Consider the following 23,590-nt stretch of genomic DNA (forward strand, 5'->3'; position numbering starts at 1 on the left):
TGACTGCATCAAGAGTTCGAGAAGCTCCTTCAGACAAGTGGATCTCAAATCTTGTTAATGTTGGAAGATATGAATTTCAATTATGGGAAGATGAATCAACCGGCAAACACGCAAAGAAATAGAAGATCAAATGATGAAGCTGACGATAACTCCGATGAAGAGGACGATCCTAATGAGGCGGACTTGTGGAAAAAAAGAAGTATTTTTTTTGAGTTACCTTATTGGGAGCACCACCTTTTACGACACAATCTTGATGTTATGCATATTGAGAAAAATGTCTGCGAGAACATTGTCTGTACAATTTTGAATGTAGACGGAAAATCAAAAGACAATCTTCAGAGTCGACTTGATTTAGTTCAGATGGGAATTCAACCTGATCTTCATCCGAATCCACTTCCGAATGGTAAATATCGGTTGCCGCCTTCAATTTTCTCAATGTCGAAGACAGAGAAAGAAGTGTTCTGCATGGTGTTGAAGGATATAAAGGTTCCAGATGCGTATGCATCAAATATATCTCGATGTGTTAGTGTTAAAGATCGAAGACTATATTCGCTAAAGTCACATGACTATCACATCTTGATGCAAGATTTATCGCCGTTGTTTCACGATGTTGTATTTCAAGAAGGTGACGTCTTGTATAATTGAACTATCCAATATAATGAAAGCCATTTGTGGCAAAGTTTTGGATGTTCAAGAACTTCGAAGGCATGTGGTCGAGCCGCTTTAACTCTATGCAACATGGAGAAAATCTTCCCACCTTCCTTCTTCACTATTATGGTTCACTTGATAATCCATCTCCCGCATGAAGCAATTCGGCGGACCCGTTTTCTATCGATGGATGTATCCCATAGAAAGGTGTTAATTACAATTTTGTAAATTTTCCTTCATTCACCCATGTGCCTTTAGTTACAACTTTTGACAATGTTGTATATTGTGTTTAGGTTCCTATCAAAATTAAAGTCTTATTGCCGCAACAAGCGGTATCCAGAAGGATCGATTGCTGAAGGCTACTTGGCAGAGGAATGTATGACCTTCTGTTCAAGATATTTGGAAGATGTTGAAACAAGGTTGAACAGACCAAATAGAAATACTGGACTCACGGATCGTAACTTTGCCGACAGTTATTTGTTCCAAAGTTTTGGAGAACCAATCGGTAAAGTTGAAATTGCAGAATTAGATGATTTATCGTGGGTACAAGCACATCGATATGTTCTGTTTCACCACGAATCAATCGAACCTTTACGCAAGTAAGTTCTAGAAATTTGATAAATATTTATCATTTCAAAAATTGTTTATAGTCTAACAAACTTAACATATTTCTAACATAGTGAGTACAAACAAATATTGAGATCTCGTTCGCGCTCCCGAAGAACACAACATCGAGATATCAATAAGTTGTTTACAGAATCTTTTCATGAATGGTTAAGTCAAACGGTATGTAATTGGAGCTTTCACCGACGAATAATAATATTTGTTCAAAACATTTTTAATTACTCAGTTTACTTTCCATTCAATAGGTTTGGAGTGGGAAGAACGTCACCGACGAAGTTAAATGGCTTTCCCAAGGTCCAAATCGGGTGGTTAAAAGATATAGTGCATTCCTCATAAACGGATTTAGATTTCATACAAAATATCGCGAGAGATTGAGGAGAACGCAAAATTGTGGAATAGTTGTTAATTCCTCAATTACAAGTTATGCTAGTGCTAGGGACAATAATCCTGTGGAGGGAAATGTGGAATATTTTGGACTTCTTACTGACATAATTGAGTTGGATTACTACGACAAATGGAAAGTTGTCTTATTTCGAGGTGATTGGGCCGATGTTAATACTGCACGTGGAATCAAGCAAGATCAATTTGGTTTTACAATGGTGAACTTTGACCGATTGATTCACACAGGACAACAACTGATAGATGAGCCGTATGTATTCTCATCTCAAGTCAAACAAGTTTTTTACTCAAAAGATCCAACTGATGAGGGTTGGTACGTTGTACTCCGTAACATCCCTAGAGACTTGTTTGACATGGGCAGTGGAAGTAGAGATGACATTGATGATGAACACAAACTTTACCATTTCGAATGTAACTTAAACGAAAACATCCCTAGTACTAGTACACAATTTCAATGGGTCCGCCAGGATACGGATGAAGATATTTACGAATTATAATGTAGTCAGCTTTTACGATTATCTAATTATATTTACGAATGATGTTATTGTTGTAATTGTATACTAAGTTTTTAACTAATTTATTTGTATTGCAGATAAAATGCCTAGAAGAAAAGTGCGATCGCACCGCATTGTTCAAGGTACTCCAAACTCAAGTGAAACAAACAAAGACCGAACAACAGACTGCAATTGGATCTTCCAATGTTCCAGTTACACCTGAGGAACATATAGAAGTTCAAAGTAATTTAACATTTAATTTTCATGTGTGCTAACTTCTTGTTTATTTTTTTTAAATTTCGTATATTACAATACTTTTATTTTTCAGATGAAACTGGTGAGACGCGGAGAGTTTGCGGACGTATAGTACTGAGCGATTTATACGACCTAGATCCAGTCGAACGTGTCCAAGTATCCAGTAATAGCTTTGGTCAACCTGTTGGATCAGAAGCCCGCCTTTTAGCAGGATACATGGGCATTCTAGCACGGAATGCAAATATGTTGCCAATTAACTTCGAGTCATGGCATAAAGTGCCCGAGAGTAACAAGAACCAAGCTCTCGATAACATTAAGGTAACGAAACGTGTATGTCATTTATAATACTTGGGTTTAAGTTTCGTTTACATTTACTTTCTTAAGTTGTGTTTTTTGTAGGCGAGATTTGCTCTAGAGGTCTCCGATGCTTATGTAAAGAAGGTATTGGGAAAAAGATGGAGAGACCATAAGAGCACTTTAAAGAAAGAATATTTTAAAACAAAAACAACACTCGACGAGAGATTACAAAAATGTCCCACCGGGAATGCTGAGGTACCAGTGGGAAGAGGTCGTTAGATTTTGGACTTCGAAGAAAGGAGAGGTATGTATAACTTATAAAATTTTGTAATTATTTTGGTGTATAGTATTTCCTAATTAACGTACTAATAATTTCATAATGTAGGATCGTGAACAAGTTGGAAAGCAGTAGGCAAGACAACAAAAATTCACTCACACAAATTGGTCGAAAAGTTTTGCATGTGTAGCTCATGCAGAGGTATTTTGAAATGCTTTTAATATTGGCAGATATTTATTACTTTCTATCAATTAATATTTTTACTATTGTATTGTAGGAACTGTCGTCCAGTCAAAAAGTTGGACGACTTCAACTTTTTGACATTACACATAGGAAGAAAGATGGAAACCCTATGACTCCTGAAGCTGCAAAAATTATGGTACGTTTGCTTAATACAATTTCACTTGTTTTAATTATTTATATAGTGTTTACTTTCTAATGATTTATTTCATTTATTATAATGCAAATATTGTTAAGTTATGTTGCATTCTTATTTTTAATATATATTGCGTTCCTATCTATGTGTGATTTATTTTTTAGGAAAAATTAAAGAATAAAAAGGCGGAGTACGACGCGATTGCATCCAGTGATAGTTCTGTTCATATTGACGACATTGATAACCGGATTATCACTGAAGTTTTGGGTCCTGAAAGGTATGGTTGGGTTCGATTCCAAGGATGTTTTGTTAACCCGTCCCAATATTTTGGATCTAGCTCATACAAAGATATGCCTTGGGAGTCGAAATAAGTCAAGTTCGAGGTTAAGAGACCAGATTGCTCTGATGCAAGCGACAACAACTGAGCAAATTACACAACTTAAAGCGGAGGCAACATCGAGAGAAGCTGATGTTCAAAAAAGATATGAAGAACTCCAGCTACAACTTAAAGCAGATGCAGCAGCGAGAGAAGCTGAGGTTCAACGAAAGTATGAAGAACTCCAAAGAAGACTTAGAGCAGATCTGGCGCAAAGAAGAGAAGCGAAGTTTACAATGAGAGAAGAACAAAGCAGAAAGAAGGGAAGCAGAGGCTAAAGCGAGAGAAGCAGAGGCTGCAGCGAGGGAAGCAGAGCAGCGTCAAAAGTTCGATGAACTCCAGCAGCAGCTCCAGAGTATGATGAAGATGTTTTGAAGAATGCAAGCAAATGCCGCCTTAGACTATCGTGTAAATATACTTCAATTTTGACTTTCAATTATCATTTTAACTTTTAACATTTTTGTAAGAATAATACGAATTTGTTTATATTTATTGATATTTACTATATTATTTGTTTAATCCATAGATTTGTTACTTTTGGCTGGTTTAGATATGATTTCTTTTGATTTGTTTTTTTGTGAGGCGTAAAATATAAAAAAATTTACAAATCTGCCAAATTTAGCGGCGTTTTTGGTAAAAGAGCCGCTATAGATTAGGGTCTTTAGCGGCGTTTTTGCGCGAAGCGCCGCTATATAGACAAAGGGTATTTAGCGGCGTTTTCTGGATAAGCGCCGCTATAGATCAGGGTCGATTGCGGCGTTTTTGGCAAAAGCGCCGCTAAAGGCCATGATCTATAGCGGCACTTATATAAAAAACGCCGCTAAAGACCCTGATCTATAGTGGCGCTTATCCAGAAAACGCTGCTAAAGACACCAATCTATAGCGGCGGTTATATTAAAAACGCCGCTAAAGCTCTTAGTCTTCAGCGGCGTTTGTGATAGAAGCGCCGCTATAGACCAACACCTTTAGCGGCGTTTTTTGTGAAAGCGCCGCTAAAGGTAGCAGCGCTATCTTTAGCGGCATCTTTTGCGGCGCTTATCAAAGCGCCGCTAAAAGTATTTGCGGCGCTAAAAAGCGCCGCTAAAGGCCTAAAAAAGCGCCGCTAAAAGCCTGTTTTGGTGTAGTGGAAGTTCATCCTTGCTACCAGGGACATCAAGGAACTAATGCAAAATATTGAGGTCGTTAAAGCAAAGGGAGGAATCAATCAGGATTTGAAGGAGTTGAATGGTTGGGCAAGAGCGCATCCGATATGGACATTTTGTTTAGTTGGCCTTAATATTTGTTGACTTATCCTTAATTGATTTTTTTATGAAATGAGTTTTTTTTTAAGAGATAAATGTTTCAATAGAATAAATTATTACAAGCATTGAATTAAATAACTAACAACTGAATTCAGTTCAAACTAATTAACTAGAATAAATATAAGGAAAACCCACACATTCTACATAAGGTAAGACTCGAACATGAAATCTTAACCTATGTTTGGATTGAGGTAATACAAACAAAGGAAAGGAAAGTAGGGGAAAGGAAGATCATTTCCTTTGTTTGGTTAACTTTTTTTAAATTGAAGTAAGGGAAAGCTAAGGAAATTAAGTATCTTTACTTTCCCTCAAAATGTCAAATTTTTATTTACCCTAAATTGGAGGGAAAATTAGGAAAAAGAAAGTAAAAATATTTTTAAGTTGTAAAATATCTTTTTTACCTTTATAAATTTCTATATGATTATATTATAAAAAGTTATAATTGTAAGAAATCACTATATTCAATCATTTCCTTTCCGTACTAATTTTAATCATCCAAACAAAATGATATTTAATCTTTTCTTTCTTTAACAATTTTTTCTTTTATTTTTCTGTGTCACAAACATAAATTCAAACATGGTATTTAAGTTCTTAACGCCTCGACCTTATCATTGAACCAAAACATCAAAAAAATATTACTTATGCTACATTTTTTGGTAAAAATGTCTACCTTTATCATACAATAGTCTCAATTTTGTGCCAAAAGATTAAATTTGGTTATTAACATTTTGGAGATAAGTTTGTCATGGCTTTCTTCTTTAGATTGGTTAATCTGGAATTTGACCAAGGAAAGTAATATAGTAGTTGAACAAATGGATTGACATTCACTTTTTGCCATTTGCATTTGGAGGTTATGGAAGTGTAGGAATGATTTTATTTTCAATGATGGGCATAATAGTAGTAGAGATGTGCTTTCTACTAGCACCTCATGGGCCAAGTTTATCTTCCATGGTTGGCGACTGTCAGCAGGTTTTTATCTCTATGGAGGAGAAATTTTGGAAGCCTCCCAAGGATGATTGGGTGAAACTTAATACAGATGGATCCACTAATTTCGTAGGAGAGTTCAAATGGAGAGTGGATTTGTGGCTTTGTGTTGAATCTTTGAGCATCAATAATTTTTCAAGTAGAGGCGCGGGCAATGCTTGAAGGTCTTTCTCTTGCATGGAAGATTGAGGCTGAAAGCAATAATGCTTTACTGATAATGGTTTTGCCAAAATTTAACCTATTCATCAACTTTGTAGAAGGAAATGACTGATCGAGTTCAAGCACATAAATAGGAACAAAATTTGTTGGGATTGACGTGATTAAGCAGCAAGTAAAAAAACTAGCAGAATAAATTAAGAAATTGAACACACAAATTTAACGTAGAAAAACTTCTCCAAAGAGGATAAAAAAACCACGGGTAAAGATAATTTTATTATAATGGAAAAAGAACGAATTGTACAAAAAATGGAATTAAAAACTAAACCTTGAAAACTCGAAAACAAAGAACCTCAAAACGTAAACACAAAATTCTCTAAATGTGTTATGAGTTCTAATCGCTAATGGGTGTATTTTATAAGGCTGTAAAAGAGCCTATTTATAGGCTAAATTAATAGGTCAAATAATAATAAAATAATCTAGATTAATCAGAGTTTGATTGAACAAATAAAAAGAGTTTAACTGAAAGATTATTTCTCAAATTTGAGTGAAATAGGAGTCATACTCAACAACTCTCCACCTTGACTCATATTTCCACAATGTCATCTTTGCCAAAGTCCGCCACAGGCCTATCTTAAACTATGCAGGGAATTAATTGAGTCGAATCTATGCTTACCTATCTTGAACTATGCACGGAATTAATTGAGTCGAATCTGTGCTTAGAAACTGGAAGACTTTTAGCCTTCGACTTGTACACTACCAAATTAAAACTAACCCGAGTCTGATTTTCACGAACACAGTGCCTTAACTTTTCAAAACCTGCATCGAAAAGAGAACCTCTCTTCAACGAGATGGTCATACCTTTTTCCCTCCTATGACCAAGTTACCTCCGCTCCAAACGAGTTGACTTTGACTTTGTAACGGACGAGGGACGTCTGATTTCACCAATCACTGTAGAACCTTCCAAAATATAAAGACTTCGGGTTCTTTTACCTTTTAACAAAATGAGAGCTCCACGAGATACTTTAATGCCGCTCGACTCGATGTTGATTCTACATCCTTTCAAGTCTAAAATACTCAATGAGATGAAACTCTTTCGTAAATCAGGTACATACCTGACATCTAAGAGTGTCCTAATTGTCCCATCGTGTATCCTAATTTTAACAGTACCAATACCAATTACCTTACTAGATGAATCATTTCCCATGCGCACAACTCCACCTTCAACTGAACTGTATGTGGAGAACCATTCTCTATTGGGAAACATGTGGAAAGAACATCCCGAATCTAGGACCCATTAGGACGTGAGCTTGGAGTTATCGCTCATTGACACTAATAAAAAAATCATCACTGCTTTTATCGGCCAAATTAGCACCAGCTACATCTTCCTCGTTACTCTCAGCAGCTTTTTTATTTTGCAGTTTATAACAATATGCTTTGACGTGACTTAACTTTTTACAATAGCGACATCTTTTGTCTCATTTCTTTGATGCTACCAAAACGGAAGCTTGCCTATCTGCCTTACTATCCAAACCAAACTCATTGTCAAGTTTGTCTCTACTCAACAAATGACCTTTCACATCTTCGAACGAGAGTTTGTCTCTGCCATAAATTAGGGTCTCCCTGAAAGACTTGTATGAATGGGGTAAAGAGCACAATAATAGCATAGCTTGATCTTCATCGTCAATATGAACCTCAACGTTCTTTAAATCATTTAAAAGAGTAATGAATTGACTGGTGTGATCTCTAAGAAGCTCACATTCGTTCATGTGAAACGTAAATAGACGTTATTTCAACACTAAACGGTTAGCCAGAGACTTAGTTGCATAAAGAGTTTCTAACCTGTTCCACAAGGCGGATGAGGTCTTCTCTATCAATACATCCTGCAATACTGTATTCGTGAGGCACAACTGGATTGCAGACAAGGCCTTTTCATCACGCTCTTCCCATTCTGTTTGATTTAAATTCTCAGGCTTTTTCCCGGTAACAACCTTTTTCAAGCCAGTTTGAACTAGAATTGTCATCATCTGAACTTGTCACAGATTGAAATTTGTCTCACCATCGAACTTCTCAATTTCAAACCTTGTTGCTGTCATATCTAAATGGGCTGATCTATGAAAATTAAACTAGCTCTGATATCACTTATTGGGATCGACCCGATTAAGCCACAAGTAAAAAAAAATAGCAGAATAAATTAAGAAATTGAACACACAAATTTAACGTGAAAAAACTCCTCCAAAGAGGATAAAAAAACCACGGACAAAGATAAATTTATTATAATGGCAAAAGAACGAAGAGTACAAAATATGGAGATAAAAACTAAACCCCGAACACCCGAAAACAAAGAACCCTCAAAACGTAAAAACAAAATTCTCTAAATGTGTTATGAGTTCTAATCTCTAATAGGTGTATTTTCTAAGATTGTAAAAGAGCCTATTTATAGGCTAAATTCATAGGTCAAATAATAATAAAATAATCTAGACTAATCAGAGTTTGATTGAAACAAATAAACAGAGTTTACCTAAAAGATTATTTATCAAATTTGGCTGAAATAGGAGTCATACTCAACAAAATTCTTGTGCTGATAGACTAGCTAAAATGGAACATTCAATGTTGGAGGGAATGTGGGTGCTGCTACATTTTCCGGATGTGTTACTGGATATTCTACGATTTGGTTGTTTAGACGGTTTAAGTTAACCTCTTTTTATTCAAAAAAAAAAAAGAGAAGAAGAAGAAGAAGAAGAAGAAGAAGAAAATCAAGGCATTTATGATTATTTCCAATTAACTTTGAGCTAGTAGGCTTTTCAATAAAATTATGCAAGTGTTCGATTTATATTAGTTTCGTGCTCTATCCTCATACTTACAAAGAAATTTCAATAAAATTGTATACTTGTAAAAGATACAAGAGTGCAATACTTTTTGAGGTGATTATGGCCAAAATACAACCAAGTTTGAATACTGCATGGACGTTATGCACAAGTTGAACATATGCCAAAGAGTAGCCATATCTTAACAAGTTGCTCTACATTCTTTTAATTTTAATTTATTGCATAATTTTAAAAAAAAAATACCAATTCTCTAGTAAAATGAATTAATTGATAAATGATACATTTATTATGTTTCTGCCTCTGCATTTTTTACATTTTACATTTTCCATTTTTATAATTTTTTATCATCTTCAATTGTTCTTTTATCTTTTTGTTGGAAGCACCCCATAACTCAGCAATAGAGATGGCGCATATGAAATTGTCTGGCATTATTTTATGTTTTCGCTTTGGATTTTAATTTAATTTTAATAATTTTTGCTTTAAATTTTGAGATAAATTCTAAAATTATACTTCAATTTTTGTTAAATGTGTAATGTTATATATGAATTTTAATATTGTGCAGCTTTATACATGACATTTTAATTTGATTTAATTTTCATAAATTACTAACACTATTATCGATATAATACAATTTACATTTTCATATTATATAAGTATACTTATTCAATGTAAAAAACTAATGTATTTATTTCTTTAAATGCATATAATTAAATTAACATTAAAATTTTATACATATATTTAAAATACAATTAAAATTTCATATGTATAACTATATAAAATAAAATTAATGTATGAAATTATATATTAGCTAAAAGTTTATCTCTACAATTTATTTAAAAAAAAAAAACTCAGTTTCTTATGTATCCCATAATTTCACCATTTCACCTAATACAAACCAACAAAAAGCTGACAAAAACAGAACTTCTTTCTCCTTGCCTTCTCAATGTGTGGCCTTGGATACGGATTTTTTATTGTAAATTACCCCACACCCACCCACCCCACTGTTAAAAAAGTTTACGGCAATAGCTTACAATTTACATATTAGAGTTAAAAACATTTCAAGTTTTCAACAGGCCCTATAAATAGGCTTCTGCGGACACCATTTCATTTGAGGCACCTGCTATATCCAGAATACAAAGATGGAAAGAGTGGAGGAAGATGACCCTAAACAAAACAATGTTAAAACTAGGCCCAAGGGAGGATTGGTCACCATGCCCTTCATTTTCTGTAAGTAATTATAACTATCCATATGTACTTACTTGTACATGCATTTTTGTGATCTAAATTAAGAATATTTCTCTTCTTAGATATTGGTGGTATTACTATGTTGGGACTTCTGGTTTAATTTAGTTTTGATGTATGATTATATGATACAGCAAATGAGATCTGTGAGAAGCTGGCGGTGGTGGGATTTAATACTAATATGATAAGCTACTTAACAACACAGCTACATATGCCATTAACCAAAGCAGCCAACACTCTCACAAATTTTGGTGGAACAGCTAGCTTGACACCATTGCTTGGTGCCTTTATCTCTGATTCATATGCCGGTCGTTTCTGGACTATAACAGTCGCTTCCATTATATACCAAATAGTAAGAATAGACACTCTCGGTCTCTCAGATTCATGAACAGATGCATGGCTGCTTTATTTTTAACCTTTGATTGATGGTATCAGGGGATGACATGTTTAACACTATCAGCAATACTTCCACAACTTAGGCCACCACCGTGTAAAGGTGAGCAAGTCTGCCAACAAGCAACGGCAGGGCAGTTGGCAATCCTATACGGATCTCTCTTACTTGGGGCTTTGGGATCGGGAGGAATCCGGCCTTGTGTGGTTGCTTTCGGGGCAGACCAGTTCGACGAAAGCAACCCAAAGGAAGCAACCAAGACATGGAAATACTTCAATTGGTACTACTTTGTGATGGGGGTATCAATACTTGTGGCTGTCACAGTGCTTGTTTACATTCAAGATAACATTGGGTGGGGATGGGGCCTTGGAGTCCCCACCATCGCCATGTTCTTGTCCATCATCACGTTCATCATCGGCTATCCACTTTACCGAAACATGGATCCGGCAGGGAGTCCGTTTACCCGGTTGTTACAGGTCAGTGTGTCAGCTTTCAAGAAGAGGAAGTTGGCCATGGTTTCTGACCCCAACTTGTTGTATCGGAATGATGAGCTTGACGCCTCCATTTCCGTAGGTGGAAAACTTGTTCACACCCCAGACATGACGTAAGTTGTCCCTTTCTGGTTTCTTAAACACACAATTGCATCCATAGCTGCCACTCAAACATGGAACTGTGACAATTGTTCTAGAAACCGACAATGATACCATATGCTAAACAAGACTGCCATGCATGCATATCATGATTGATGTCTTCTTTTACCCTTTTCTCTTACTTTATGGTTGCATTTTAATATTATTATTGTTGAATTTAGTTAATTCTTTAAAAGGAAGACACTATTTTAACCTATGCTTTTTACTTTTCGTCCCCAAAAGAACCATTTTTTTAAAATATGAAACCAAAGCATTTGTAAATAATAAAATAATCTTAAGAAGGCATTATTAGCTTCATTTCATGTCTTCTCATATCATATGATGGTGGTCTGTCTTCCTTATGGTGTCCATATCAAGTAAGAAGAATAAAAGAAATTGGGAGTAGATAAGATTACTTTCCTTGGATTTGATTGATACCAACATGGCCTTTGTTATTTCGGAAATATCAAGTCAGTTTTGATAGTAGGTTTCATTGTAAGTTTTGGAATCTTTGAGATATGGAGCGAAGGACTCAATAATTGCGAGAAGGGCCACCACAAAGCTCAGATCTTATTCACACTGCCACCCACTTGATCACTCCATAATTGCATTTTAGTTGGCAAAGAAACAAAAGTTGTTTTTAGAATGTCTGAATCAAAAGTCTCCCTCAGGCCCCAGCAGACCAACCATTCAATCGGAACATGTTTTTTGCCTATTATTTCACCTGCAATTTTCCTGCCTCGCACTGGGGCTGAAGAGCCTTAAATAACAGCCCTTTGATGCTGAAAGTGGTGGAATAAATTAAAAAGGCCAAATTTTCTTCTCTTCCCATCTTTATCAAAGCAAGCAAATTAAATAAAAATAAAAATGACCCAATACATCTTTGAACATGGAAGCCTCATGCTAATTAATTAATGTATACGATGAGTTGCAGATTCCTGGACAAGGCAGCCATTGTGACTGAAGAAGATATTGTAAAACCAGGGCAAGCTCCTAATCTTTGGAGACTGAACACCATCCATCGAGTGGAGGAACTAAAAGCGGTGATCCGAATGGGACCAATATGGGCAGCAGGAATCCTCCTCATCACAGCCTATGCTCAGCAAAACACATTCTCCCTCCAACAGGCCAAAACCATGAACAGGCACCTCACCAAGTCATTTGAGATCCCTGCTGGTTCCATGACTGTCTTCACCATGGTCTCCATGCTCTCCACCATAGCCTTGTATGACCGTGTTTTGGTCCGCATTGCCCGTAGATACACAGGGCTCGACCGGGGCATCAGCTTCCTGCACCGGATGGGAATAGGATTCATGATATCAGTATTAGCCACTCTGGTAGCAGGCTTCACGGAAGTGAAGCGTAAAGAAGCGGCTTTAGCACATGGGCTTCAAGACAAGGCTCATGCAATCATCCCCATCTCAGTGTTCTGGCTTGTGCCTCAGTACAGTCTTCATGGAATAGCGGAGGCATTCATGTCGATTGGACACTTGGAATTCTTTTATGATCAGGCACCTGAAAGCATGAGGAGCACAGCTACCGCACTGTTTTGGACCGCAATCTCAGTCGGAAATTACATGAGCACGCTGCTGGTTTCTTTAGTACACAAATTCAGCGCAAGAGCTGATGGATCAAATTGGCTTCCAGATAACAACTTGAACGAGGGCAAATTGGAGTACTTTTACTGGTTGATCACTGCCTTGCAAGTGGTTAATCTTATTTACTACATCTGTTGTGCTAAGCTGTATACGTATAAGCCGATTCAAATCCATGGCAAAGACAGTGAATCTGAAGGAGATGCAGGAGTAGAGCTTGCAAGCAAGGTTTAGTTTTTGCATTTGAGGAAACTAGATGGTGTATTCTTGTTCCTTTTTGTAAACCTGTCTAGCCATAGATCTTGTAGAGAAAGTCTAATAGATTATAATCTGAATCGTAGGATAGGCATGTAAAGTTCTAAATAACATTAGAAAGAAAAATCCACCACCAAGTATTGTATTTTGTAATAAATGAAAAATAAAAATTCTGAAGCTGGTTTCTATTTGTCTTCTTCTAAGTTTGGCTTTACCAAGTCTGCAAACTCTTGAAGCTTTTATTGAATCTATAATCAGCCAATCAGGAGAGACAAGAATATTCCTTAACCAGACAAGTAATGTCTACTTTCATTTTCGGTGCATGCTTAATACCTTATCTTAAACCACAAGGAAACAATCACAGTATAAACAGTTTTATCATGATGGATATATTCTTGTGATTGTAATGAGCAAATAAACCAGAGTTCCAAACAAATGTGTTCAATGCCGAATCTAATAGTAACACCCATTTTTGAGAAAAAAACTAGTGACATGGAGAATAAAGTTTGACACTAAAATTCTTAATAAAGCAATTTTCATTTAATTCTATCAAAAACATCCCGTAGTTATTCTGTTTCTTCCAATATCTAATTCAACTCAATCTGAGATTGCACCTGAAATACTTTAAAAAGAAAAGAAAAAATGTATCGCGATACAAATTGTACTGATACAGAGAAAAGGTCCTCAGCTAGGCCATCTGTTTGAATACACAGACAACAGCTCTGCTTTGCCGTGAAATTAGAAGACTCGGTGTGAATTCATTGCATAAATCTGAGAATCATCTACAAAGTGAGGCTTTCAGGGTTCTCAACAATCTTTGAGAAGGTCTGAAGGAAGGCAGCCAAATCAGCACCATAGATAATTCGGTGGTCAGCAGTAACATTCACCTGAAAAGGAAGAATCTCATGGTAACTCAGTTAAGTTGTTCTCTTGAAATAGTTAGCCAGGATGAAAATTTAGTTTGTCTCCCGTCCAAAATAACGACTCCTCTATATTAATTGCCAAACATGAAGAGCATGCATTATTCACCAATAAATGGAATTAAACCTAATCTAACGATTGAACTAGTTATTTCAGATTAATATTTCTCAAAAACTTATCAAAACATCTGTAGCACATACCTTCAACAACAATATAATTAGGGTTGCAAAGATAGGTTTAGCTCTGACAAGAACCACTGTACAAGCTCTAACCACTTACCATCACAATGTAACACAGAGTAATTTGGGGCAAACAAGAAATATTGGGGCCCATTCGTATTTGGACAACTCCAAACATGATCATAAATAAACTAATTAAAATTTAAATTTATGTCAAGAGAAAAACCAAAAAACCTACAAATGCCCCTTAAAGAAGATGATATTTAAAAGAGAGCATGTCAATAGAATGAGAGGCTTATTAGGACATTGGCATAAACAATAAACAAAGACCTCAGTGGTGTTGACCTACCTAAGGAAATTATCCTGAGTTAGGCATAGTAGCACAATATGACCAAATATAGGATATAGCTAAACCAACCTTACTGCATTAAGGTTTTGTTTGTTGTAACAACTCTAACACTTTTTGTCCTTTGTAGAACAGTGTCTTGGAAATATCTTAGCTATCTGGAAGTTTACCTAGCCATTGACTCAGCAAACATAAAATGAACCAGCTTCTGCCAATAGAAGCTAATCAAGGTAGGTTCCTCCATACAATTAACAACCAATATACCACGTATACTTACTGAGGATCAAATGAGCTTTTTGGAAAAATCAAACATATCCTCACAACTATCCTTCTTATTTCACATGATGGCAGTCGCAATGAACGACAAATGTTAGGGTAGTAAATAGGATTAAATACCCCAAGAGTACCACCCATAACTAAGGAATACATCTTAGAGGCCAGAAGAAATGAAGCAAAAGCAGTTCCAACAATAGCAGAGAGCAAAATGGGAAGCCTGAGTTGTGGAAAAGAGGATGAGGGTCAGTGATAAAAGTCTTCTGCAGCCAAAAGCAGGCTGCAAGAAAATGTGATACACATTTGAAAAGGATGACCAGTGTTTATATGCACCATGGGGAATACGGAAAATTTCTTCCTCTATCCAAGAAATGCATTTGTAATGTAATTGACTATTGCTCCTTGTATATCTGACTTCAGAATGAAATGGATGGTGTAAGTCCTTGTCATCACTAAATTATTTCAAGCTTATTTGTCAGTCAAGACTTTTACTAGTAAATGGAACAGGGTACACAAACAGCCAAGTTACACAAACAACTAGCACATGAGTGTGTGGGCGAGATACCAACCAACCATGATCAAGTATGTAATGTGGACAGGTTGTCTAAAGCTAGCCATTGTTGGAGGGAATCTTTTCCTCCCAAAAGCAATTCCCTTTAAATATAGCTCATGAAATATAACAGGTGAACTACTCAACACGGCATGATGGTTGCTCAGAAAAATTAGAGTACTTGTTGCCCTATGTGCTTGGACTCAGGTGTACAAGTATGTACTCGACACAAGTAAGGTTAGTCTTTTCTAAGTTTTTCCATGTATTTGGAGGATTCTTGGAGTTCGTCTATATTCATGTGTCGGACACAGGTACTTGAAAAAAAGTGAAGAGTTCGAGTAACATAGCTTGTACCTAAATTGTACTTCTTTTAGATAGCCTCAGATCCCGGAATCTTTTTACTGTTATATTTAGTAAAAATCATAAATGTAGTCTACTTTCAGTCACTACATGATACCTTAAAGCATTAACAACAAATGAGTATATTGGTTCATGATAGATTTGTAATAATTTATGCTATCTCATAAATTTTCTATAAAGTTCGAATGAAAGCTTTATCTATGAGGGATTGTAATTGGCTCCATAATTGAAACTAGACTGACCAGCATTTTGTTTTTCACGCTGAAGAATCCATCAGCATCAGCTACAACAGTTGGCTTTGATGCTCCAACAGCCATGATAGCTCCCTGGTCATCATTCCAAAAAATAACTAAAAAACATAGAGAGATATAATCAAACAGAGGAAATAGAAGATCCATCCATAACCACTCACCTGGCCTGGGGGAAGAATGGCATCAAACCTGTCCACTCCAAACATGCCCAGATTGGACAGAGTGAATGTCCCTGCAAGCAATTTAATCATTATTTACTCTCTAAATTCTAGACACAAAAATATCAACCAACTACTCAAAGTGGAACCAGAAGTAAAATCGCTAAGCAGTACAAACCCGAATTATACTCTTGAGGCTGAAGCTGCTTTGCCCGGGCTTTCTCCACCAATTCTTTCCATTTTTGAGACAGTAGATACAAATCCAACTATATTGAAACAATTCCTTTAATTCAAGCTCTTAGAAGCTATAAGAAGCTATAGAAAAACTATATACAACTACAGCATATTAGTAATAACAAACAACTCTTATATTTGATTCCAATTATCAAATATCAATATAATATAGGATCACTAACCTTATCTGCATCTTGAAGAACAGGGGTAATCAAGCCACCATTAATAGCAACAGCTACTGCAATGTTGATGTTACTATTGTAAGTAAAACTCTTGCCATCTTTACAGCTTGAATTCACAAGAGGGTGCTGCGCAAGTGCCATTGCGGCAGCTTTGGCTAACAAAGCAGTCATTGTCACTCCCTTTGGTTTCACCTATAAATCAAAATACCAAGTGATGAATTAAAACCAATTTGCGAATCCAAAACACAAATAATCCAACTTATGAAATCAAAGAATCCAACTCAACTTACCTTCTCATACAAGGCATCAAGCGCGTCCGTAGTCACAGGATACCCCACTCGAAATGTGGGCACTGAAAGGCTCTCCACCATATTCTTCGAAACGGCAGCCTGCATTGTCGTAAACGGCACTACCGTAGATCCTGGAACTGGAGGAGGAAGGCTAGAAGGGGCGGCAGAAGCAGCTGGAGCTTTCGCTGGTGCTGCAGGCTTCGTTTCCACAACCACTGCAAGCCCCACATTTTTCTTCGAAGGCGAAAGACCGGCGGCGGCCTCAATGTCCTCTGGCGTAATCCTCCCATACGGACCTGTTCCAACCACAGACTCAATGTCCACCTTGTGCTGCTTCGCTAACTTCTTTGCAAATGGTGTGGCAACAGTCTTCCTCGGCCCCTCCGCAACTGTTGGAGCCGCGGGAGCTGGCGTCGATTTGGGAGGAGCTGGAGTTGAGGCAGCACCTGGAGCTGGAGCAGGAGGAGGAGCAGATGGGGTTGAAGCACCTGATTTTGAGGCAGCTTTGGCTTTAGCCTCAGCAATTTCATCTTCAGTCTCAGCGAGAATACCAATGGCAGCACCAACAGGAGCAGTTTCGCCTTCCCCAACAACTATAGCAGCGAGAATGCCGTCGTAGAAAGTCTCGACATCCATGTCAGCCTTGTCGGATTCGACAACGACGACGCTTTCACCTTTGGAGAGTACATCACCTTCGGATTTAACCCAAGAGACGATCTTGCCCTCGGTCATGGTAGAACTGAGGGCAGGCATGAAGATCTCCCTGATCTTGGAACGGACGGTCAGGATTCGTCTTGGGGTTGAATTGGAGCGAATTGAAGAAAAAGGAATTGAAGGGGCAATACGAGGAAGAGAAGAAGAAGAAAGGGAAGAAGAGAAAGAGATGGTAGTGTTAGAGAGAAAGGGAGAAGCCATTTCCTTGTGTTTTTGGCTTTGAGGAGAGGAATTGGAGAGAAAGCGAAAGAAATGAAATAAATTAAGGAGCGAATGGAGAGAGTAGAGAATGGAGGGAATATAAGAGAGGGAGCGGCGGAGAAGACGAGGAAATGCTGCACTACCCAACTGTGTTTGCATCGCCCGTTACTAATTACTATTGGATGTTTTAGATTTTCATTTTCACGCTTTCGGCAGTCAATTTTTCGTTTCTTTTCTTTTTGGAACATAAACTTTTCCTTCTTTTCAATTCCATCCTTATTTTACAAATCTAATTTACTGATCCATTCCTATTTCCCAACTAAATTCTACTCAACGACCTTTTCCTGCCTCAAAAAGGAAAAGAAACGACTTTTTTTTCTTACCAACCTTTAACTACGAGGGGGAAATTACGGCTTTGGGCTTACAACATATGTCATTTGTGGCTTTAAACCCAATTTTCCTTGCCTCAAAGGTTAAGAGCCTGTTTAGTAGTGCTTAAAAAAAACCACTTCTAACTCTAAAAGTACTTTTGGAAGAAAAGTTGTGCTAAGCAAGTTGTTTTTTGCTGAAATTTTTAGCTTTTTTTCTCGTAAAAGTACTTTTGGTATTTAATTACTTTTTCACCGCTTTAATAATATAATACTTTCTCATTTTCTTTTATTGGTGTTTAATTATAAATGTGTTAAAATCATTAATTAATTTTTTTAAAATACTAATTACAAATATTTAATGGTTATATTTAAATATTTAAAATATAATTTATATATTCTAATTAAATTTTATAAATAATTAATATTTATTGCTTAAAAATATTTAAAATTTAAATTTTATATATTAAAATATTAACAAGTTATAATAATTTTTATATTCTTACTAAAATATAATAATATTAACTAATTTAAATATTATTTAAATACATATTTGTTGCTTGATAATAACATGTCTAAAATGAATATTTTATTTCTTAAAACATTTTTGACAAAGAATACTAAACACTCAAATTTTAAACTAAAATTTTCAAAAGCACTTTACAGAAGAACTTTTCCACAACACTTTTCAAAAGCATTGTTAAACTAGCCCAAGTCATACACAATACTAAATTATGTCACACTAAAGATGTAAGTGAAAACATTCATATACTAAATTCATTAAAAATTGTAATTTTGGTTGAAATGTTAAAATTAAGTTAGTGAAAAGCATGAAGACCTAAGTTCAAAATCTATTATTTCTATTATGTATGTTTATTTATCTAGATTTATCAACATATAAAAAGATATTAATACCCTCAACATAATATTTCTTACTTTGTAAAAGAACGAAACTTTTGGTAATTTCCTAACTAAGTTGGGACCTGGTTGATAGGTGACACCACCTCCGGCAACCCCTTAATATATAGCATTAATAGATAACTAAATTGTATATATCATGAATAAGGGGAGAGATTCACTTACACCCGTGTAAAACTATATTAGTTTTACATATTTACACATCTCTTTGTACAATTAATATTTTAACAATCCAACCGTTACATTTTATATTTCATTCATATGGATCATGTATGTCGATTTGATATAAATTAAAATTTTCTAACTATTTATTTCATATATAAAAAACTTTCAACCGTTCAAAATATTAATATATATAATGTTTTAGGTCAATATGATAGAGACATCGGAGCGGTTCGAAAAATTACATATATGACAAGTACAATTATATCAATAAATCCAACAGTTAGATTGTTAAAATATTAATCATACAAAGAGATACGAAAGGACTTTAATTTTACACCAATGTAAGTGGATAAATTAATATAATATATATTTGAAAAACATAAAAAAAACATGTCAAATTCATAGGCTTTTTAGAAATTTCAAATTCATTACTAAATAACCAAATTAACAAATACATGAATTTAAGAAATAATCATAAACATCATATTTGCATATGTCTTTGCACCTAATTTACCATTTTGGAAATCCAGATCCAAAGGTAAATGTTTTGGAGACTTTGACAAGATAATTGACAATTGTGAAAAACAAGGGGTCATTTAATGCCAGTAGCATAAATAGACCAATTAAAGAAACATTAGGAAAAGCTAAATTACTTGATATTAAATAGACATTGGATGGTTCACATGGTCCAATAACTGTAGAAGGAACTTTTGTGAAAATTAGAATGTTGGGGAAGTTGTTGCTTGTTCCATGTTCTATTGTAATGAACTTGTTGACAAAACATAAGCATGGTCGACTTAGATGCTAAGTCTCCCAACCGAATACTTTGAGGTGGTTTGATAAGCTTGAAAGTCTTTTATCTCTTGGTGATTGAAGTGTTATTTTTTAAAGATAAATATAAGATTTATTTAAGATAGTTTTGGAGCTTTTGAAAGACTGATTTATGAAGACTTTTACTTGATAAATACTTAGGATAATTAATGAGATAATTTTAACTTTTAAATAAGAGTTAAAGCCTATCAAAACGTTGTTACTGATCACATTGGAGAGTCTATAAATAGGTCTATGATTGACATTTTACTTCAATCATGTGGGGTGTCTCTGACACGCCTTTGTGTAAGGACTTGTTATGGAGAGAAATTATGTAAAGTAGTTATATGGGGAAGAGTGATTATACAATTGGGGTCAGTATTGGGGTTGCAATTACTTTTTTTGTAATGGTAGATTTGGCTTAAGTCAATAGATGATCAGAACAATTGGTGAATAAAATCATTCTCTAAGTAAGGCTCGCAGATGTATGATTGGGGAATCTAATTTGCGTTAACAAATATTGTGTGTCGATTCTCTCTTTACTTATCTCTTTAACTCACTTGCACTTTGGATTTGTTTTGCAAACTCTCTTAATTCTATCTAGATTCTATTCCAACAAAAGTTAGAATAAAATTGTTTTTTAAATAGTTGTAAACCAAGTTTTGTTGTTCCACTAATAGTACGTACATTAATGTTGGAACGAAGTACAAATCGGGGGATTTTTTCAATTGGTATTGTGACACCTCAAACCTGATCGGGACGGGCCAGCCCGAATTTAAAGCGTTCCATTAGTAGCCTAAGTGACTCTCCAGCTAACGACCTCCCAAGACACACCCCGGTCTTGTAACACATCAATATTATCCGTTTATTAGTTATTTATTAATGCGGAAGTAATTTGTGAACCAAATTTAAAATTTTTATAAGTAATTTAACTTAAGGGCATTTTTGTCATTTTACCACCTACGGTTAAACTAACTCGAATTTAGATCTATATATTTACCAACCCTGTTTTAGTCAATTTATGTAAGCCCTAAAAATTTTATCTTAATCCGAGTTTATTTTCTATGTCTAATTCAAGTTTTATCATTAAGGACTAAATCGTAACAATTTCAAACTATCAGCACTATACCTGAATATTAAATTGAGTGCATTTCTAACAAATTTTATCAATTCCAATTCTAATCCTAAAATTTTATCAAGTTTCCTTATCATTTAAGGCTCTAATAAGACTTATCAAGTTACAAGACTAATTTGTAATTTAAACAGATTAGAGAACCAATTTAAAAAGACTATAATTCAAACCCCCAACAGTCCACTGCAGTTTTTTTGTGCAAAAATTTGATTTTAAACCCTATTTTGAGTATTTTAGTGCCTCAATTAAACCTGATTTAGCTACAATTAAAAATCATACATATTCATACACCTTCAATTGAATTTATTAACACTAACTAAGCCTCAATTAAATAGAATTAAACATTCAATTTCATACATATCACCCATCGATTAATTCAAACAAGTGGCGTACCTCAGTCGCTAGTAAACCACTCCATGAAAGCTTCATTTAAACAATGGTTAGTATAAACATCATGCCTCACACACCATGTTATCAATCATCGCGTTATTAAGCAACAATACACCATAAATTATTCAATAATCAAACTCAAACATGCATATATGATATTATAAAACCATCTAAAATTAAAAATGTCCAATGTCGAATGTCTAAGTCCAATTACAATCAAAATTAAACTAAGTCTTAGAAGTTCCACAATGATCGATTAACATCTCTAAAACGTGTAACTAAATCTCTACCGAGCCTTAATCTCTTGGAACTCTCTTGCTCGGCTCCCCAGCTCCTCAATCTTGTTGGTTAACTGCACAGATGTGAGGGTGTGAGCTTAAAAAACTCAGTGAATGTTAATAAAACAACGAGTAAATTAGAACTCAAATCATGCTTAAATTGAAACTAATCAAATACAAATTTTCAATCATAATATCAATCCATAATAGTTCAATGTCATATGCTCAACCATGTAGCAAAAAGCATAATTAATCATGGCATATAATCATCAATTTAGCATACAACATTTCATACATTTATATTGGCATATACAATCATGGCTTAATCAGGTGATCATACATCGGATAAACAGATCTCCTTACTCCCAATTAGAATCAAAATCAGTCCCAGATTGAGCGGCCCAAGGCCACACGCTCCCTTATATCTCCTCAAATCAGTCCCGTTGAGTGGAGACACAAGCTCAACACTCCATTGTCTACTCCAAGTCAGTCCACCTAGAGTCTCATTGCTCACAAATAACATATCAATATGGTGAGTACTCACAAATCCTATGGCATGCCAACTATACCCAATTGATCTACCATGCTATAATGCCAATATAACCAATCAATCATAACATAATTTCAATTAATAATGTGCTTAATTTAAAGTGCCAAAATGCATATGTGAATCATGTAACATAGTCATTTTAACCTCAAATTAAATCTAGCATACAAATTACCTATTATCAATGTTCATTTATTAGAAATATCAACATACCATGAACCAAAAACTCCCACATGCTTGCTTAGTTCACCATTATAATAAATCAAATCAAACACATAAAATCACTAGATGCTCACTTACCAACACTTGACAAAAAATTCATCACTTAAACATATATCAATAATCTTGCAAAATTAACCAACCAAAACTCAATTAAATATTTGCAATCAGTAATTAATCATCCAATTAAGCATAAGTGATGATCAATTTACCAAATCGCCCTTTAATAACACTTACCACACAACTAACTCAACCACAACCAAGTGATCAACCAAGCAAATCCAAGCTTTAATTTCGATTAGCTCGATCCTCTTCAAGATTCAGAGCTTCAACAGAGATAAAATAGATATTACTACCTTTCAAAAGATATAATAAACACAAATTTTCATCAACTAGGCTACATGAAATTCTCACTCAAAGTTACCGTATCAGATTTGTATCATCAAGTCGAAAACTCGATTCCTCACAAAATCGATCACTCCAACCCTCCTAATCACTTCCAAACATCAATAATAGACCAAATAAACATATACTAAGCATCAATTTCACATTTAAATCAATTTCACAAAAATCTAAAAAATCGATTCATGAAGATGATGAAATTCAAATTTCTTTAAATTACCTTACAAAACATATTTAATCTTGATAAATAAGATCAAAAACCTTCTAATAGATCCATTTTGAGTTGGAACATCCATTGATTTATGGATTTCCTCTCAAAATTCAAGATCCACAATTAAAGCACCTTAAGCTTTTGAAGAAGATGAAATTGATAAAATCATGTAATTATCACTCAAATCATGTAAATATGCTTCTAATCATCATAAAAATAAGTTTAGAAATAATAATTACCTTTGAATCATTCTAAATCCTTTGATTGAAAATCTTGATTCAAGAATCTTGAGAAATTTCGAATATTTTGGCTACTTTTATGAATAATTTTGAGTGAAAAGAGAGAATATTTTGAGAAGGAAATT

At 35.0% G+C, this 23,590-nt stretch overlaps 2 protein-coding genes across 2 annotated transcripts; one reads left to right on the forward strand and one right to left on the reverse strand.

Annotated features, from left to right (window-relative positions):
* Window positions 1-10,073: 10,073 nt before the first annotated feature.
* On the forward strand, window positions 10,074-13,317 carry LOC105782429 (protein NRT1/ PTR FAMILY 3.1). Its single transcript, XM_012607164.2, has 4 exons — window positions 10,074-10,242; window positions 10,392-10,609; window positions 10,693-11,252; window positions 12,212-13,317. Exons 1-4 carry the CDS (start codon window positions 10,155-10,157, stop codon window positions 13,104-13,106), a joined length of 1,761 nt encoding a protein of 586 aa, XP_012462618.1. The 5' UTR covers window positions 10,074-10,154; the 3' UTR covers window positions 13,107-13,317.
* Window positions 13,318-13,645: 328 nt separating this feature from the next.
* Window positions 13,646-17,946, reverse strand: LOC105782431 (dihydrolipoyllysine-residue acetyltransferase component 4 of pyruvate dehydrogenase complex, chloroplastic). Its single transcript, XM_012607165.2, has 6 exons — window positions 16,872-17,946; window positions 16,582-16,773; window positions 16,344-16,431; window positions 16,169-16,239; window positions 15,999-16,082; window positions 13,646-14,014 (listed from the first exon to the last, which is right to left on the reverse strand). Exons 1-6 carry the CDS (start codon window positions 17,943-17,945, stop codon window positions 13,910-13,912), a joined length of 1,614 nt encoding a protein of 537 aa, XP_012462619.1. The 5' UTR covers window position 17,946; the 3' UTR covers window positions 13,646-13,909.
* Window positions 17,947-23,590: the final 5,644 nt, after the last annotated feature.

The sequence above is a fragment of the Gossypium raimondii genome, chromosome 13, assembly GCF_025698545.1.
Source record: "Gossypium raimondii isolate GPD5lz chromosome 13, ASM2569854v1, whole genome shotgun sequence".
Taxonomy (NCBI): Eukaryota; Viridiplantae; Streptophyta; class Magnoliopsida; order Malvales; family Malvaceae; genus Gossypium; species Gossypium raimondii.

Bases quoted from the DNA above. Each gene is read 5' to 3' on its own strand.
- LOC105782431 (XM_012607165.2), bottom strand. From the start codon at position 17,945: ATGCAAACACAGTTGGGTAGTGCAGCATTTCCTCGTCTTCTCCGCCGC. The intron at 16,083-16,168 runs GTGAGTGGTTAT...AATGATGACCAG, and splicing joins CCATTCTTCCCCCAGGCCAG to GGAGCTATCATGGCTGTTGG. The intron at 14,015-15,998 runs GTCAGTCTAGTT...CTTCCTTTTCAG, and splicing joins GCGTGAAAAACAAAATGCTG to GTGAATGTTACTGCTGACCA.
- LOC105782429 (XM_012607164.2), top strand. From the start codon at position 10,155: ATGGAAAGAGTGGAGGAAGATGACCCTAAACAAAACAATGTTAAAACT. The intron at 10,610-10,692 runs GTAAGAATAGAC...TGATGGTATCAG, and splicing joins CTTCCATTATATACCAAATA to GGGATGACATGTTTAACACT. The intron at 11,253-12,211 runs GTAAGTTGTCCC...GATGAGTTGCAG, and splicing joins GTTCACACCCCAGACATGAC to ATTCCTGGACAAGGCAGCCA.